This window comes from Spermophilus citellus (genome assembly GCF_964194105.1).
Source record: "Spermophilus citellus genome assembly, chromosome: 13".
NCBI lineage: Eukaryota > Metazoa > Chordata > Mammalia > Rodentia > Sciuridae > Spermophilus > Spermophilus citellus.
Genome location: NC_138193.1, coordinates 70271881 through 70288987, shown reverse-complemented (window position 1 = coordinate 70288987; position 17107 = coordinate 70271881). Strand labels below are relative to the sequence as shown.

General features: G+C 37.2%; 1 protein-coding gene across 3 annotated transcripts in view; it reads right to left on the bottom strand.

Moving 5' to 3' along the window:
• PPP4R3B (protein phosphatase 4 regulatory subunit 3B) overlaps positions 1-16272 on the bottom strand; it is a 65932-nt gene extending 49660 nt beyond the window's left edge. The window contains exons 1-3 of one of the 3 annotated variants that reach the window (XM_081265248.1): positions 15710-16272; positions 13910-13965; positions 3507-3605 (exon numbers count right to left, since the gene is read on the bottom strand). In XM_081265248.1, the coding sequence (XP_081121374.1) occupies positions 3507-3605; positions 13910-13965; positions 15710-15851 (297 nt within the window). In that variant the 5' untranslated portion in view covers positions 15852-16272. The remainder of the gene's footprint in view (positions 1-3506; positions 3606-13909; positions 13966-15709) is intronic. The other 2 variants (XM_081265249.1, XM_081265250.1) reach the window with 2 other exon arrangements.
• Positions 16273-17107: the final 835 nt, after the last annotated feature.

The window sequence follows — 17107 nt, the reverse complement described above, 5'->3', positions numbered from 1 at the left end:
TAGGTGTAGTCCACCAACTATTTCTGATTCTCTCCCTTTTGAGATGCATTAGTTATGTTCTTCAATACATTTATTTTTAGCTGTATAACTTAAACTGGTCAATAAAACGCAAGCAAAAAAAAAAAAAAAAAAAAAAACCCACATGAAGCTGAGGGAGGAACATTCAAGTTTGAGGACAGCCTGGCAGTTTAGCAAGACCTTGTCTCAAAAAAAGAAAAAAGTTGGGGGAGAAGAGTGGTGGTGTAGATAGATGGCAGAGCACCGCTGGGTTTAATCATCAGTGTGGTACAGGAAGTTAGTGCTCTGACGTCACCTTTCCTTCCCACTTTGCAATATTTTAGAAAAATTAAAATGTGTTCTCTATCAGTCTGGCCGCTGAGTGGCTGTCAGAAGCAAAGTATCTTTCCTTCTAATCCTGGCCTACACTGGTCAAATAGGGAGATGCAAACCCAATCCAGAACCAAAAAGTAAAACATAATTTATAGGAACAATAACTAAATGTATAATCAGCAACATACACAAATCTTTCAAGTAATCTATACAATAATTAACCCTATAGGACTATCAGAGTGGCCAAAGCTAACATTCCTTCAAATGTTGGAAAACTTTGCATAAAAATCAATGACAAAGAGGAGAAATAGTAACTGAGGGAAAAGGAATTAATAAATGGGTAATGCAACAAAAGAAATCCAATGTTAATAATTGTGTCTCAAGAAAGGTTCAGAGCAAGATGATAGGATCTCCTAGCTCAATTACAACAGATACCTAGAATGGTGAAATCTTATGTCTTCCAAGATCATCTCTGCTCTTAGAACCTGATATAGGTGAATGGAAGCCTGTAAACTCTGATGAATGACATCTCTGACATTTTATCATATAATATTATGATGAACTGGACTGTTAATGACTAAAGTCTAGTATATGCTAGTATCTATTAATTCTTACTTTTCAGGTTATATCTACTACCATACTATGATATGCATAACACTGGTACGGTTGATTAAACTACTTTTATGTATGTGCATAAATCTTATAACAATATTGATTATTTATTAAGTCAATTGACAAATGGGAGTTAAGCTTCCTGAGGATATGATGCCAACAGAAAATGACTAGCCTGAGGAAGAACTGGATTTTATTAACTACTGGCTAAGCTCTATGCTAAACAGTTCTGTACAAATTTATCAAAATGTATAAATTACAGTAGATCAAGAAGGGAAATGAATAATCATATTAGTAAACAAATATAAAAAGTATGTTGTGGCTTTATAAAACAGATGAGCTGTTTCTTCATATCTATCTCTACCTTATACTGGCTCTTTCAAATGACAGGCACATTCACACTCATATTGCTCTGTCATATAAATGATTATATTAGATGTAGATTCTTAGACAGTCATGATCATTTTGATGGGAAAAAACCTAGGCAAAGGGATTGACCTTTCCCAAAGAAAGGTTTGGATCTTGCTCAGCTTCCGAGAGATAATCTTTCTGTACCTGAACTATTCTTTCTAAAGCTGTGTCTTGGTTTACCAAGGAACATCAGGCTATTCTGGATATTCTATGCTAATGATATGGTTTATGATAGAAGGTAGTCCACTTTTTGAGGTGTTGAAGACTAAGGTTAGCCATGCTTTTGTGACCGATCCCACTGAAAACCTTGGACACAAATATTTGGGTAAGCCACCCTGGCTGGCAATACTTCATGAGTATTGCCATACCTGGTTGCCGAGAGAAATAAGCACTGTCTATGTCTATAGGAGAGAAAACTAGAAACTCAAGCCTGGACATAACTTTCCTGGATCCTGCTCCATGTATCTTTTTCCATGTGGTAATCTTAATCTGCATCATTTCACTATAATAAATTGTAGCCAGAAGTATATTAGCTTTGTTCGGTTCTTACAGTCATTTCAATGAATTATATTGGACCCTGAGAGTGGTTTTAGGGATCTCCCAAACTACCTGAGTAAAAACAGTACAATATACATTTTAGCAAAAAAATTTTAGTACAAATATATTTAGTCTTTAATAGTATATAAATATTCAAAACCACAAATTAAACAGTAAATACTGAGGTAGAGAACAAGGTACAACCTATATGTTGATCACTGCAAAATATTATCCATCCTATAAATACACGTTATAGTGAATATATCAATCAACATCCTAGTTCTTCACAAGGAGTTTGTCTTCTGCATTATTTTTTTCTTCTTTAAATGTTTACTAAGTACACGTATAGTTACCATGCTAGCTACCATGCTGTTAAGAGGGAAAGGAAAAGAGAATGAAATAAAACATCACTTTTGTTAGAATTTATAATTTAAGAAGGCTATTCTTATATACTTTCATTAATATTCTGAACAATCTCAAACACTTTCTTTCATTTTGTAAATTAGTAATTTAAATAAGTGATTTTTCACTTTTAATGTTTTCTCTATAATATTTTTTATAAATTAGTTCATACCCTTCAGTATGTTTTATTATTTACATGGGTCAGCCCCTGCCCCACTGCATGGAAGAACACATGATCCAAGCTCATCTTAAATCAAGAACAGAAAAGCAAATATTTGTTGCATGCATTGTATATGTCTACAAGTTAAGACTTAATTTCTTAAGTCTTAAGTTAAATCTCATTTTATAAAAAACTTCTTACATGAAATATTCAATTCAATCCTCACAGAACTCCTGGAAGAGCAAAAAGAAAAAAAAACAAAAAACAAAAAAAACAGGACCCTTTCACCATCATCCACAGGTTTAAAGGCAAAACAGTAACAAAAACAATTCTGTTTTTTTTTCTATGTATAGTCTATATCAATCACAAAATCTTATTTATTAGTTTTTAATTGTTTATCAGCGGAAACTATGTTTAATATTGTATACTAATAATGCTCTAGCAACATAAGATGCACAGTAAGATACAAGGTAGAAAAGAAACAAAGCAACCATTCCCAGTTAAAAGTTTATTGATTCAGGGCCTCATATCAAATAATTCTTATTTGGAATGGGGAGGCTCACACTACACTTTCTTGAACCATTTTATTAAATTATCTGGCACTGTTATTAGCAGAACCAAGGGAAAAAATGATTGTATTATTATCAGATCCATAAACTAATTCAAAAAACTTAAGTACTAAAAATCATTAGAGGTAGGTGCAGTGGTACACATCTGAAATCCCAGTGACCCAGGAGGCTGAGGTAGGAAAATCTCAAGTCTAAGAGCAGCCTCAGTAACTTAGTGATGCCATAAGCAACCAAACCAAGTGAGACCATGCCTACAAAAAAAAAAAAAAAAAAGTGGGAGGAGGCTGGAGATATGCTCAGTGGTTGAGCACCTCTGGGTTCAATCTCCAGCACCCACGAAATAAACAAACAAATAAATAAAATTTCAGGACTCTGGAGGGATGTAGTTCCGTGATACAGAACTTGCCTACCAAGGCCTTAAGTTTCAATTCCCAGCGTTGCAAAGAAAAAAACAAAACAAAACAAAAAAAAAACCCAAAACTTACCTGACAAATTTTTTCCCAGATCTCATCACAGCCAGCTTTTTCCTGAAAACTTAGAGCCAGATCATAGTTCTCAGCTTCTGACCAAACAATTAACGTATCCTGTTGAAAAATAAAAGATTTCTACATCATGATGACAGCAAAGATATGTACAAAGTGTACATAAAGTTGCAGAGAACTGAAACAGAATAGCAATGACAAATGCCATCTGATAAGCACAATTAACCTATACTCAACTGACTTTAGTAATATACTAGCAATGAAACAGTACTTTGGTATTCAAAATAACATTGATGAATTTTCTAAAACAAAACAAAAAATACTAAAACAGGTTAGTGGGCTTTGTATGTTACCAAGATAAAACTTAAACGGATTAATTATTCTTGGCTAAAGTTGTAATGTAGACAATTCTAACCATCTACTTTCTATTGTTTCCAGAAAGTCAGCTGCTCCATTCACTAATGGCCTACATGTTTGCTCTTCCTTTTTAGCTAGTTGTCAACTAGTTAAAATTATGCTGACAAAAGCCAACTATACTGGTGCATGCCTGTAATTTCATTGACTTGGGAGGTTGAGAAAGGAGGATCACAAATTCAAGGTCAGTATCATCAACTTAGAAAGGTCCTAAGCAACTAAATAAGACCCTGTCTCAAAATAAAAAAAATGAACGGCTGGAGATGCAACTCAGTGGTGAAGCACTTCTGGGTTAAATCCTCAGTACCCACCCACCCCCACCAAAAAAAGTATGCCAACTAATACCTGAAAAATGTTAATGTTTAACTCTACTTTTGGCTTTTTTTTTTTTAAATTGGGAAAAGCCTTTAAGACCTTAAGCAATCTAACGGTGAAATGAAATCACTCATTCTACCTACAAATACTACCAAGAGCACCCACTGGTCTGGCAGCTTAGGTTGTAGAAAAATTAACCCAAGGTTTAGCTTAAGTGCCTTACTACAATGTCTTCTTACATCGTATTAAAAAGATTGCACCTTTAAATACAGGTTGTCAACCACTATGTTAGAAACTAAGGTTTGGATTTAAATTAAAACACATACAAAAATCACATTTAAATACTAAAGTCACTATGCAATACTCAAATATTTCAGGATTCATAGTAAAACTAAAAAAAAAAAAAATTGGGGGTAGTTGTAGATGGACAGAATGCCTTTATTTATTTATTTATTTATTTATTTATTTATTTTTATGTGGGGCTGAGAATCGAACCCACATGCTAGGAAAGCACTCTGCCACTGAGCTAATAAAGCCCAGTCCCTCATAGTAAAATTTAATAGAGCTACAATGCTGATTTTAAAAATAAACATGAACTGAACATGATGGTACAAAACCTATAATCCGAGCAGGTTGGGAGGCTGAGGCAGGAGGATTGCAGGTTCAAAGCCAGCCTCAGAAACTTAATGAAGCTCTAAGCAACCTGTCTCCAAATAAAATATAAAAAAGGGTTGAGATGTGGCTCAGTGGTTAAGTATCCCTGGGTCCAATTCCTGGCACACACATGCACACACACACAAAAGGCAAACAAACAAACAAATGCAAAAGTGGGCTGGGGGATATAGCTCAGTTGGTAGAGTGCTTGCCTTGCAAATTCAATTCCCAGCACCACAAAAACAAACACACAAACAATAACAACAACCCAAAACCAACCAAAACCAACCAAACAACCCCAAAAAGCAAAAGAAACAAACCGAACCATGAATTTAGTTATACCTCCACCAAAAATATAATCTAAAAAATACCTTGTATTTAATAATTGTTCATCTGACCAGTACTTTTAAATATTATGGCCTGATGTTAAGAAATGTAAAACTAGGGATGGGGATGTGGCTCAAATGGTAAGGTGCTTGGCATGCGCGGGGCATTGGATTCGATCCTTAGCACCATATAAAAATAAAATAAAGATGTTGTGTCCACCGAAAACTGAACAATAAATATTAAAAAATTCTCTCTCTTTAAAAGAAAAAAAGAAAGAAATGTAAAACTAGCTGGACACAGTGGCACTTATTTGTAGTGTCAGTGATTTGTGAGGCTGAGGCAGGAGGACAAGTTCAAGGCCAGCCTCACCAACTTTATGAGCACCTAAGCAACTTAGTGAGACCCTGAGTCAAAAAAAAAGAGGGAGGATAGCCCAAGTGTCAAAATGCTGCAGGGTTCAACACCAACACCAAAAACAAAAAAACAAAATAAAATTTAAAAGGGCTGGGAATTAGGTCAATGGTAGAGCACTTGATTAGCATGGGCAAGGCCCTGGGGTTTGATTCAATACTGCAAAACAAAAGAAAAAACTAGAAATGAGCCCCAGATTAATAAAGACAAAGCCTTGAAAATGAAAATATTGGTACTTTTTGGCTCTAACCAGTACATGAAAAATATCCCTTAATTAATCCAGGCCTCAGATTAATACTTCTTATGTGCTATATAATCAGGTAAGAATAAATGGAAATCTGTGTTATCACCAAAGTTATCTACTCAAAAGTTTTTATCAGTTGCTCTCACCATCTATGTTTCAAACCTTTCTGAAAATCTCTAAAACCATTTTTATAAAATTTATAAAATTTTATAAACAAAATTTTACTAAGAACATACACACACACACACACACACGCGCGCGCGCGCGCGCACGCGCCTCCTAAGTCTCTAAGGGGAATACTTAAAATAACTAAAATACATAAAATGGAAATAAAAGGCTTAAAGATAAAATAAGCAAAATTTTTAAATGTTTCAGTTACACTGACTCCACATTAACAGACCACATTTAAGACCCAATATGTACTTAGGGTATAATATATTCATAAAATGACAGCGGATATATATTTATATTTAAAAACAATCCTTTATGCTGGGTGCAGTGGTACATGCCTCTAATCCCAGAAATTCAGGAAGCTGAACATAGAATTACAAGTATGAGGCCAGCCTTAGCAACTTAGCAAGACCCTGTCTCAAAAAATAAAAAGGTCTGGGGAAAGGTACACTTATACATTGCTGGTGGGACTGCAAATTGGTGCAACCACCTGGAAAACAGTGTGGAGATTCCTCAGAAAACTTAGAATGGAACACCATTTGACCCAATTATCCCATTCCCCCCATATAACCAAAGGACTTAAAATCAGCATACTACAGTGACTCTGCCACATCAACATTTATAGCAGCTCAACTCACAATAGTTAAACTATAGAACCAACCTAGGTGCCCTCAACAGATGAATGGATAAAGAAAATGTGGTACATATACACAATGGACTTTCTCTCAGCCATTAAAAAAAAAGAAAGAAAAAAAGAAATTATGGCATTTGCTGGAAAGTGGATGGAACAAGAGACTATCATGCTAAGTGAAATAAGTAAATCCCACAAAACCAAAGTCTGAATGTTCTTTCTCTCTGATAAGTAGAGGATGACTTAAAATGGGGGAGGGGGCGTGCCGCAGTCTGGCTGGGCACAAAAAATAACCGAGCCTCCACCAGGCACTTGTAGGTTCAAACAGGAACTACTTTATTGCCCCAACTCTCACCGCACTCCATGCGCGCTTCCAGGAACACCACACACCAACCGGAACTCCCTCTATTGGACCTTCACCAACCAACAAGAACTCTCTAGGAATCCCTGCTAGAGCTCAACCAGAACTCAACAGGAACTCAAAAGTAGCAGGTGCGTGAGGCATCAGAGCCACCCTATTGCCGGACAGCAGGGTTCTAATATACAACTGAATACACAGCCTGTTTCAATCCAGCATCATCCAGTCACAGCAATTACACACAACTTAACTTCTAAATGGCTCACTGGCATCACCTATTTCTGGCAAAATGCCAGGGGCCATTCCGACTTGGCTGTGGCTCTCAACAGGGGTGGGGGCACACTGGATTGGACCTGCCAGAGTGGGGGGAAGAGAGAGGGATGGGAATGGGAAAGACAGTAGAATGAATTGGACATAATGTTCCTATGCTTATATATGAATATACAATCAGTGTAACTCCACATCATGTATAACCACAAAAATGGTAAGTTATACTCCATGTATATATGATATGTCAAAATACATTCTACTGTCATGCCTAACTAAAACTAATAAAAAATTTTTAAAAAAGGGCTGGGAATATAGCTTAGTGGTAAAGTACACTGGGTCAGATTCCCAATACCATAAATCTAATATCCTTTAAACTTTTTAGGAGTGGCAAAGCTCTTGTCACGAGTTATCAGATCATTATCATCACCTCTATTTTGTCACACAGCTCACAGCTAACACTAAAAGTGTAAATATCAGTCTGGACCATTATTGTCTTCATTTGTATGTACTGTTTCAGTCTTTTTTCCATTTTGTTGGGGTTAGAATAGTTGGACTACAATAATTTGTACCTACTGAACAAAGTAGGTACAACACATTTTTCATCAAAGAGCTAGTTTTCTCTTGGAATATCATATTTTTGACATGATCACCTGCTTAATAAACATTAATAAAACTCAGTTATTTTCTTTTGATAAAATATGGGAAAAGAAAGTTTCTTCTTCTTGAAGTCAGAGATTGAACCCAGAGGCGCTTAATCGCTGAGCTACATCCCCAGGCCTTTTTTAATATCTTAATTAGAGATAGGGTCTCCCTGAGTTGCTTAGGGCCTTCCAAGTTGCTGAGGCTGGCTTTGAACTTGAGATCCTCTTGCCCTAGCCTCCTGAGCTGCTGGTATTACAGACCTGTGCCACTGAGCCTGGCAGGAGATTTTTTTCTTAATTCCTTCATATTGTATATTTCATTTCAACATCACTAGTACTACAAAATGGAATTCACAGCCCTTCTTAGAGGTATCTTAGGCACTTTATATTCAGGCTCTAACCACCTTCTGAAAGAAAGTACAGCTGGGCAGTGGTGTTGCACACCTGTAATCCCAGTGACTCAGAAGGCTGAGGCAGGAGGATCATAAGTTCAAAGCAGCCTCAGCAATTTAGTGAGTTCTAAACAACGCTGCGAGACTCTGTCTCAAAATAAAAAAAGCGCTGGGGATGTGGTTCAGTGGTTAAACACCTCTGGGTTCAATCATCCCTGGTACCAAAAAAAAAAAAAAAAAGTAAATCTGGATTAGGACCTGAGTACTATTCTCAGCTTCACTGTTGACTATTTCTGTGGCTTTTGGCAAATAATTTAAACTCTTTGATCTTTCCTGAGAGGAAAATCATGCCTACATCAAGAATGTAATTATCATGAACACAGTTCTTTTACTGAATTTATTATGTCTAGGCCCTGTGCTAAACCATTTTTCATATGTTAACTTGTAACTACCATAAGATAGGTAGCTTTAAAAGATAAGGTTCAGAGAAAAAAATTGTCCTCATTCTCTAATCTTTCCAACTATGTATCCTTCCACTTTATTGTGTATTCATTCTTCCTGCTTACAAAGGTCTAATCCATCAGCATGCCCTGTCAATTCCATCCTCAAAATATATCTCAAATCTTTCTGCCTTTAAATACCTTCACCACCACCATATTCAGTCACACATTATTTTTTACTTGGACTATGCAATGATCTCTCAACTAGTCTCTCATTTATTGCTTCTTTCCAATTCCACAGACTTGATATTAAGATTTTCAATTATGTCACTCCCCTACTTAAATTCTTCAAAAGCTTTCAAATTTAATATAAAAAAATCCAAACTAGAGCTAGGTACAGTGGTGCACATCTGTAAACCCCAGACACTCAGAAAGCTGAGGCAGGAGGATCATAGTTTGATACCCTTCTGGGCAACTTAGTCCCTGTTTCAAAAAAAAAAAAAACGAAACAAGTGAAAAAAACAAAACAAACTAGAGAGTGACCACAAGCAAAACTCAACCAAGTATTATTGGATCAATGAGTAAATGTAGATAGTTCAACAAGGCTTAGTTTTAAATTCTGTTTTTAGTTTATATTTACTCCCTCAAAGGAGGTGCCCTCTTGCAGCTAAAAATTGATGATTTTTAAATTAGAACCTCTTTTCCTAAGCTACCCTACCACTAGTACCAGATGTCATTTATAAAATTTCCCTTTATTATTTTTTTTATTACCACTTCAAAGTTTAATGAAAAATAGCAAGACACAGGACAGTATATTGTATGCTTTTATTTAAGGGAGAATCTATGTATGATTGTGTGCATTTCTGTTTACATGTTCATACTTCAAGGAAAAGAGATATGTGCGTATATATATATACAACACACACACAAACTCAAGTGGTAATACTGGTGGCTTGCTTTTTTTTGAGACAAAGTCTCCCTAAATTGTCCAGGCTGACCTCAAACTTGTTAGCCACTGCGATTATAGGTGTGTACCCAGCATGTGGGTGGCCTTTAACAAAGAAATTATATGGATAGAGGAGGTTTTGTTATATACATTTTGAAGCCTCAACAACTGAAGAGGCTTAGTCAGGAGAATAACAAGTTGGTGGGCAGCCTCAGCAATTTAGCAAGGACCTATACAAATTAATAAGACCCTGTCTCAAAAAGTAAAAAAGGAGTGGGGATATAGCTTAGTGGTAAAGCACCCCTCGGTTCAATCCCCAGTACCTTCCTCCCTCCAGAAAAAAATCTTTATTTTTAATTTTAACCATGTATTACATAGTCAAAATAGTTCCCCCCCCCCCAAACAAACAAGCCTCAAAATGAATAATTAATGTAAGCCTGCTCAACTTCCCATTTTCTTCCAATTTTTCTGGTCCCAAAGACTCAAACACAAGATAGAATCAAATTCTATCTTGTTCATATTAAAAAATTCACCAAATCTTCTAGCTCTTTAAGGAAAATATACTGGATCTCTATCCCCTTTTTTTCAAGCTCATAAATCATACTTTCATGTATTTGAATTACTGCTTGCTACCAAAACCTCTTCTGCTCTGCCTACCCATTTTATTATTCTCAACATTATCACACTGTTTTCCTTAAACACAGTATTATTTTCATTATCTTATGCTCTTAGAAGAACCTATAGTGGCTAGGTATGGCACAATACATCTGTAACACCAGCTATTCAGTATGTGAAAATGAGTCAAGTTCAAGGCCTGTTTGGGCAACTTAGGGAGACCTTCTGTGCGGGGGAGAGGGGAGGTTGGGGATGTAGGTCAGTTATACAGCACTCCTGGGGTCAATTTCCAAATCACAGCAGCAGCAACAACAAACCCCAGCCCAATAGTTGCCCCCCGCCCCTCAAAGCAAACTAAGCTCTCAAAAAACTTATGCCTTTTATAGCAGGTGCTCTAATTCCTTCCATCACAGTTCCTTCAGCAATAACCACCATTAAGACTGAAATTTTTCTGATTCTAGCTTATATCAATCCATCCCATCTCTAATTTTCTACTGCCCAAAGCTATAAAATATAAGTTTACTGTTTATAACATTTTATGTTGGCACATACCTGTTATACAACCCTAGTCAAGACTCTTAACCTTTCTGTACATTAGCTGCCTCTCCATGAAATCTTTTTGAGGGATGGGTTAAAATATTTTACTAGCAATATTATCATCATTCTGCAATTGTTTCATTTGTGACATTTGCCAATAAAACTGAGGTGAGGATTTCCTTCTACGCCCTTCCTAACCCTGACTAACACACAACTATGTTAAATATAATAAGTAAACTTACATTCTTATGACTCTGCTTTCCATTTTGACAAGATCAGTGGAACTGATTTCAAATAACTTAAAAATTTTGACACACATCAGGCACTTTTTTTTTCACGCTGTATTATATAATCATTCTTTCCCCAATGTGTTTAAAAACATAACAAAGTGTAGTAACAAAGTACATTCCCTTCTCATTAACTTCTTCAGTATTACACACAGTAAGGAAGAAAGCAATGAGAATGATATTCAGTATTTGACATTCAACAACCTGAATTTATTTAATATGTTTAAATGTAGCAAATCTCCTACAAATACTCCATTCACTAAGTTTTTAATTAGAACTCCCTAATGAATAATCTACTTTATGTAAATTTTGGAAATACTTTTCTAGATTAAATTACTGAAAAACTCAAAGGATGACATTTAAAAATTAATTCTCATGAATAAAAAATACTAATGTATTTGGAAATCTCAATTTGTATACTAGTAAAAAATGCAAACCAAATTTAAGATTTTGGTGAAAATACGAGAAACCACATCTACTACAATGAAACTAAATTTAACACTTAATTCTTTTAGTAAAGTGCATTTGATTTAAGTAAAAATAAAGAAAATAAAAAACCAGGTTACTCCACTTGCAGGTTTTTCATTCCTATACAAAGTTTTTCCATACCAAAGAATTCCCTGATGAATTTTAATGTTATATAGTAAAAGCAAACTACAAAGCAAACAAAGCAAAACAAAATAAAAACTAGCATTGAGAGGTGGTGTGCTCCTGTAACCCTAGCAACGCAGGAGGCTGAGGCAGGAAGATCGCAAGTTTGAGGCCAGCCTCAGCAACCTAGTGAGACCCTGTCTCAAAATAAAAAATAAAAAGGGCTAAGGATGTGGCTCAGTGGTTTAGCACCTCAAAGTTCAATCCACAGTACCAAAAAATTGTGGGGAGGGGAAAAGGGTTTGAGATATACAGCTCAGTGGTAACATGTGTGAAGATCTGTGGAAAAAAAATGCTCAAGATATGGTAAACATGTTCATGTATTTATGACAAATATTTAATTTGATTTGTCACCAAAAAAAGATATATGACATTTTCTAAGTAGAGGAAAAAGCTATTAATTGAATACTAAGAATTTTAAAATATTTTGAAGAACTAATTATATATGAAAGTTTTTAACAGTAAAACTTTTCATTAGTTGTGCAACAGACATAATTTTAGTCCCTTCACTGTTAAGTATTTGTTTCTGGGAATCCACATTTTCAGATATCTTGAAGAAAGTACTTGATGCTGTAAATGTAATTCTAAAATAATTTCTCTTTTCCTTAAAAAAAAAAAAAAAAACCTCTGCCATAATAATTTTATATACTATACATGCAAAATGAAAATAATCTAAATGTTTGGTGGGTGTATATCACATATTAGAATTCAATAGTGTGGGCTGGGGTTGTGGCTCAGTGGTAGAGTGTTTGCCTGGCCATGTATGAGGCATTAGGTTTGATTCTCAGCACCACATATAAATAAATAAAATAAAGGTCTACCAACAACTAAACAAAAAACAAACAAACAAAAGAACACAATAGTGTCTTAAAAAAAAAACCCAAATATATCTACATTATTAACACATAGAAATCTTCAAAATAAATGAGTGGAAAAAAAATGCAAGTTGCAGAGTACATGTAAGAATATATGACAATTGTGTAAAGTTAAAAAAAAACATAGAAGACTACATACTATCTTTGGATATGTATATATACAGAAAAGGTATAAAATCATCTACAAAAAAGAATATACATCAACTTTAGAATAGGGTTATCTACAGGGAAGTAGAGAATGGATAGAATGGGATGGACACAAACTGGGCTTTAACTTTACCCATAATGTTGAACATTATAAAAATATTTCAAACAGATATGGCCTATCTTTTTTAAACTGGGAATTGAACCCAGGGGCACTTTTCCACTAAGATACAATCTCAGCCCCCACCCCCCCTTTTTTAAATTCTCTACATCACATAGGGCCTCATTAAATTGATGAGGCTGGCAACTTTCCTGGCCTCAGCCTTCTAAGTTGCTGGGATTACAGAGTATGTCCCATCATGCTTGGCAAATATGGCATAATGTTAACATTATTAAATCTAGTGGTGTTACAGATATCCATTATAATATTCTCTTTACTTTCCAATTATGATACATTTCTCATAATAAAAATTAAACACATTCACACAAAAAACTTTAATCACTGCTACCATTTTCAGATTAAATAATTAGGCACCTTAAAACACAGCACAAGTTTTCTTTCCCAAAATAAGACAATAAATGTACATGGGAAATCTATAAAACTGGCAATGTACATGTCCATACAGTACCCACTGATTATTAAAAATATACAACAATCAGAGATCAGTACTTACATGCTTCTCCTTCAAAAACTTAGTTACCTGAGTTAAAAGATTTAATTCCCACTAGAAACAGACTTCCCTTCAAATTTTCTTTTATGCTATTTCCTTCAATCAAAGGTGATTCTGAATAAAAGGTTTAGTGTACCAGGTATAAGAGAGATCCAGCTTACTGCAGTTAAGTCTAATGAATACATTGTATACTAATATAAACTAAACAGTGGCTCAATTTAATAATTAAATTATTGACAGTACAAAAACCTCCAATTTTCAGTATGAACCTGTCAACATGGAAGGGAATCACACATGGTCTCTTTGTTTACGGAACATTTTTTCCTTGTCAGGAAAGCATTCCCATCTTTGTCAGATTAATATTTCCTTGGTGACAGATGAAGTCTTTCAAATTAAAAAAACAACTACTTGCCTGTTGTTTCTGATATGCAGTGTTTGGATTTATCTTTGATTCTAAGAGTAGTGATCCTGAAAGATAAAAAATAAGTCTCAAATTATAAAACTGTGAATAAAAAACTAACACTTTAAAACATTAATAACAGGGCTGGGGATGTGGCTCAAGCGGTAGTGCGCTTGCCTAGCGTGCATGTGGCCCAGGTTCGATCCTCAGCACCACAAACAAACGAAGATGTTGTGTCCGCCGAGAACTAAGAAAAAAATAAATAAATATTAAAATTCTCTCTTTCTCTCTCACTCTCTCTTTAAAAAAAAAATAAAAAATATAAAAAAATTAAAAAAATAAAAAATTAATAACAACAAGCAGGACACTGTGGTGCAGGCCTGTATGTAATTCCAGCGGCTAGGGAGGCTGAGACTGGAGGATCTCAAGCCAGCCTCAACAAAAGCAAGGTGCTAAGCAACTCATTGAAACCCTGTCTCTAAATAAAATACAAAATAGGGCTGGGGATGTGGCTCAGTGGTTTAGTGCCCCTGAGTACAACCCCCCCCACCAAAGAAACCAACTAAACAAATAAAAAAAAAATTAACAACAACAAAAAAATTTTTTCAGGGCAGAGGTTGCAGGCAAGTGGTACAGCACTTGCCTAATATGAGCAAGGCCCCGTGTTTAATCCCTAGTACTACATAAAACACAAAAATCCCAAAGTGATCATGTCTTTCCACTCTGCTGAACACCTTAAGTAATTTCTCTCCAAATATATGCTTCGTTATTTAATTTACACTATTTCATTGTATCCCCACCTACTCCTAAAGGAAAAAAAAAATCCATCTAAAACTAACACCCAGACCAAGAAGATGAGGAGATGGGATGATTATTTAAGTTTCAATGAAATGAAAATTTTAAGGTCAAAATGACCATTTGAAATCAAACTTTTAATAAAAAGTTGCTTTTACCGTATTTCCAGTTTAACAAGACAAATTATGAGGGACCACGACCAAGATCTGTAAGTATTCAGTATACAAATTAGTGTTGCATTTATCCTTTTCCTAATCCTAAGAACAAAAGAATGCCTTGTAATACAGAAATAAATGCCCTTGACTGTTTAGCTATATATTTTATAATTTAAAAATACTTCACATGACTGGTATCATCAATCAACGAAATCAAGGAGTTTACAATCTGCTTTGGTGTCCTTGCTGAGATTGTGATGTATCCACTTTTTCATAGCACCCTCTACAAAAGCAGCCCGGAGGAATCCCAGACTAAAGATGTATGTGTTTGTGCATGCACATGTATCGTGGCAACGAATCTGCAATAACTCCAGGAAAAGGAGCCTTCTGATTTTCCCCCGCACCTGTCGACTGTAGCAACGAAACCGGTTGCTTAAATTTAGTGTTAAAAAAATAAAAAGAAAAATTAAAAGGTACTCATAAAAGTTTCGCTAAATCTTTTGTACAAGACACATAATGGATAAGAATATAACTGATGGAGGTGTCAGCTCCCCAGGGTAGGCAGATAGATCACTATCGCTTTTCAGTACTTCCTCCCACCCTCTCTCTAAAACCGCTTCAAAGGAGGAACTGGAGAGGAAGGGGTCAAACAAATCCTTAATAGGGATGGGAGGCGGGGGAACGGAGAATCTGCGTCTGACCGAGGGTAAATCCAGGCAAAGTAGTTTGTTTTTACCATGTGAGCAGGCTCGACACCAATCGCTGTCCCAAGAGATGATAATAGGAGTAACCGGGCTTAGGGCCTAAACCTCGGGCTGCACCCCAACGGAAGAGACTTATTTTATGGTCCCAATAACCTTACCGTCGGACTCTGCCCGAACCAGCAGCGACATCCCCTTGAGTTCCTCCACATAAGTGGAGGAGACGTGCCCGGTGCCTCGGTCGTCCCATTGCCGGTCTTCGTTCAGGGTATAAACCTTCACTCGTCGCCGTGTATCCGACATGGTGGCTGCCGTCCCCACTGCTCCGCCCGCCGCCTCCTCGCTCACCTCTTCCGCGACCCTCACTCTTGAGAGACAGTAGTGGCGGCGGCGGCGGCGGCGGCGGCGGCGGTGGTGGTGATGGCAGCGGCGGCGGCGGCGGCGGCTCTGGAGAGGCCCCAGTTCACCATGGCTCCAGAGGTTCAGCCGCGAAAAGGGTTGACAAGAGCCACTGAGACCCCTCCACTCGGAGTCCCCGTTATCTCTTACTTCAGCCCCGCACACCTCCACCCTCCCGTCCCTTTGCCCCCCAGAGCTCGCTCGCTCTCCCGCCGCCGCCGCCGCCGCGGTAACTACTACAGATCCGCCATCTTGTAACCCGATTCTCTCTGCCTTTCTCTTCCTCCTACAGCAGGCTCGCACGGGCTGTCCTAGCAGGGGCTACGGCGGCCGACGAGTGCAAGGCAAGGACTCCTCCGCACACGCTTCCCGGGCCCGAACGCTCAGCGCTATCGCGAGGAGGGGTGTGCCTGGGGTGGGAGGGGCTATGTAGGCCTTCCTCCACTTCCGGCCTCTCCTCTTGCGCGAGATCTCGGTTGGACGGGAGGTTCCCGCGAACTCCCCGACTCCTCCGGCGCTGAGATTTGTTTGTGCGGCGCGTGATAGCCAGGTGTGGCTCGGGATTGGTAGGGCTGGTACTGGCACGCGAACTCACAGATCCAGTTTTGAGGAAAAGTGAAGGCAGCCTGAGAAGTACATGTCCTTGAACAGGACTAACCCGAAGCAAAAAGGAAAGAGACGTGCTTGCAATCCTTAGTGGAAATTCGTCGTCAGCCAGAAACAAAATTTAAACTTTTTTTCCTGTGAAGACGAAGGAACGTGGAGCGCTTTCAGCCTAACTAAAACTCATAATAATTTATTACAGTTGAGCCTCGGTCCAGGAAATGTTATATGGATACCAGTTCTTTAGGAGATTTTTATGTCCTACACAAGTGTTGACAGTTTCCTATTTCCCGCCAATGCCTTTTACCATTAGTCTCGTAGTAGTTGGCCATTTGAAAAGCAACGTTTCCGCTTCATGAAAATACAGTAGGTTATGTTACCTCGAAAAATAAATCGGTAGATAAGGGGAGTGGCGGGGAGCTACCTTCTTAACCCATCAGAGAATACTCCTGCGGGCATTTCCTGAGTTTTCTGTCTTGCGCACTGAATAAGCGAAGAAGGAATTCTCTTGGCATTCATATTGTCATACATTGTGTAGTGGATACAGGTGACTCACT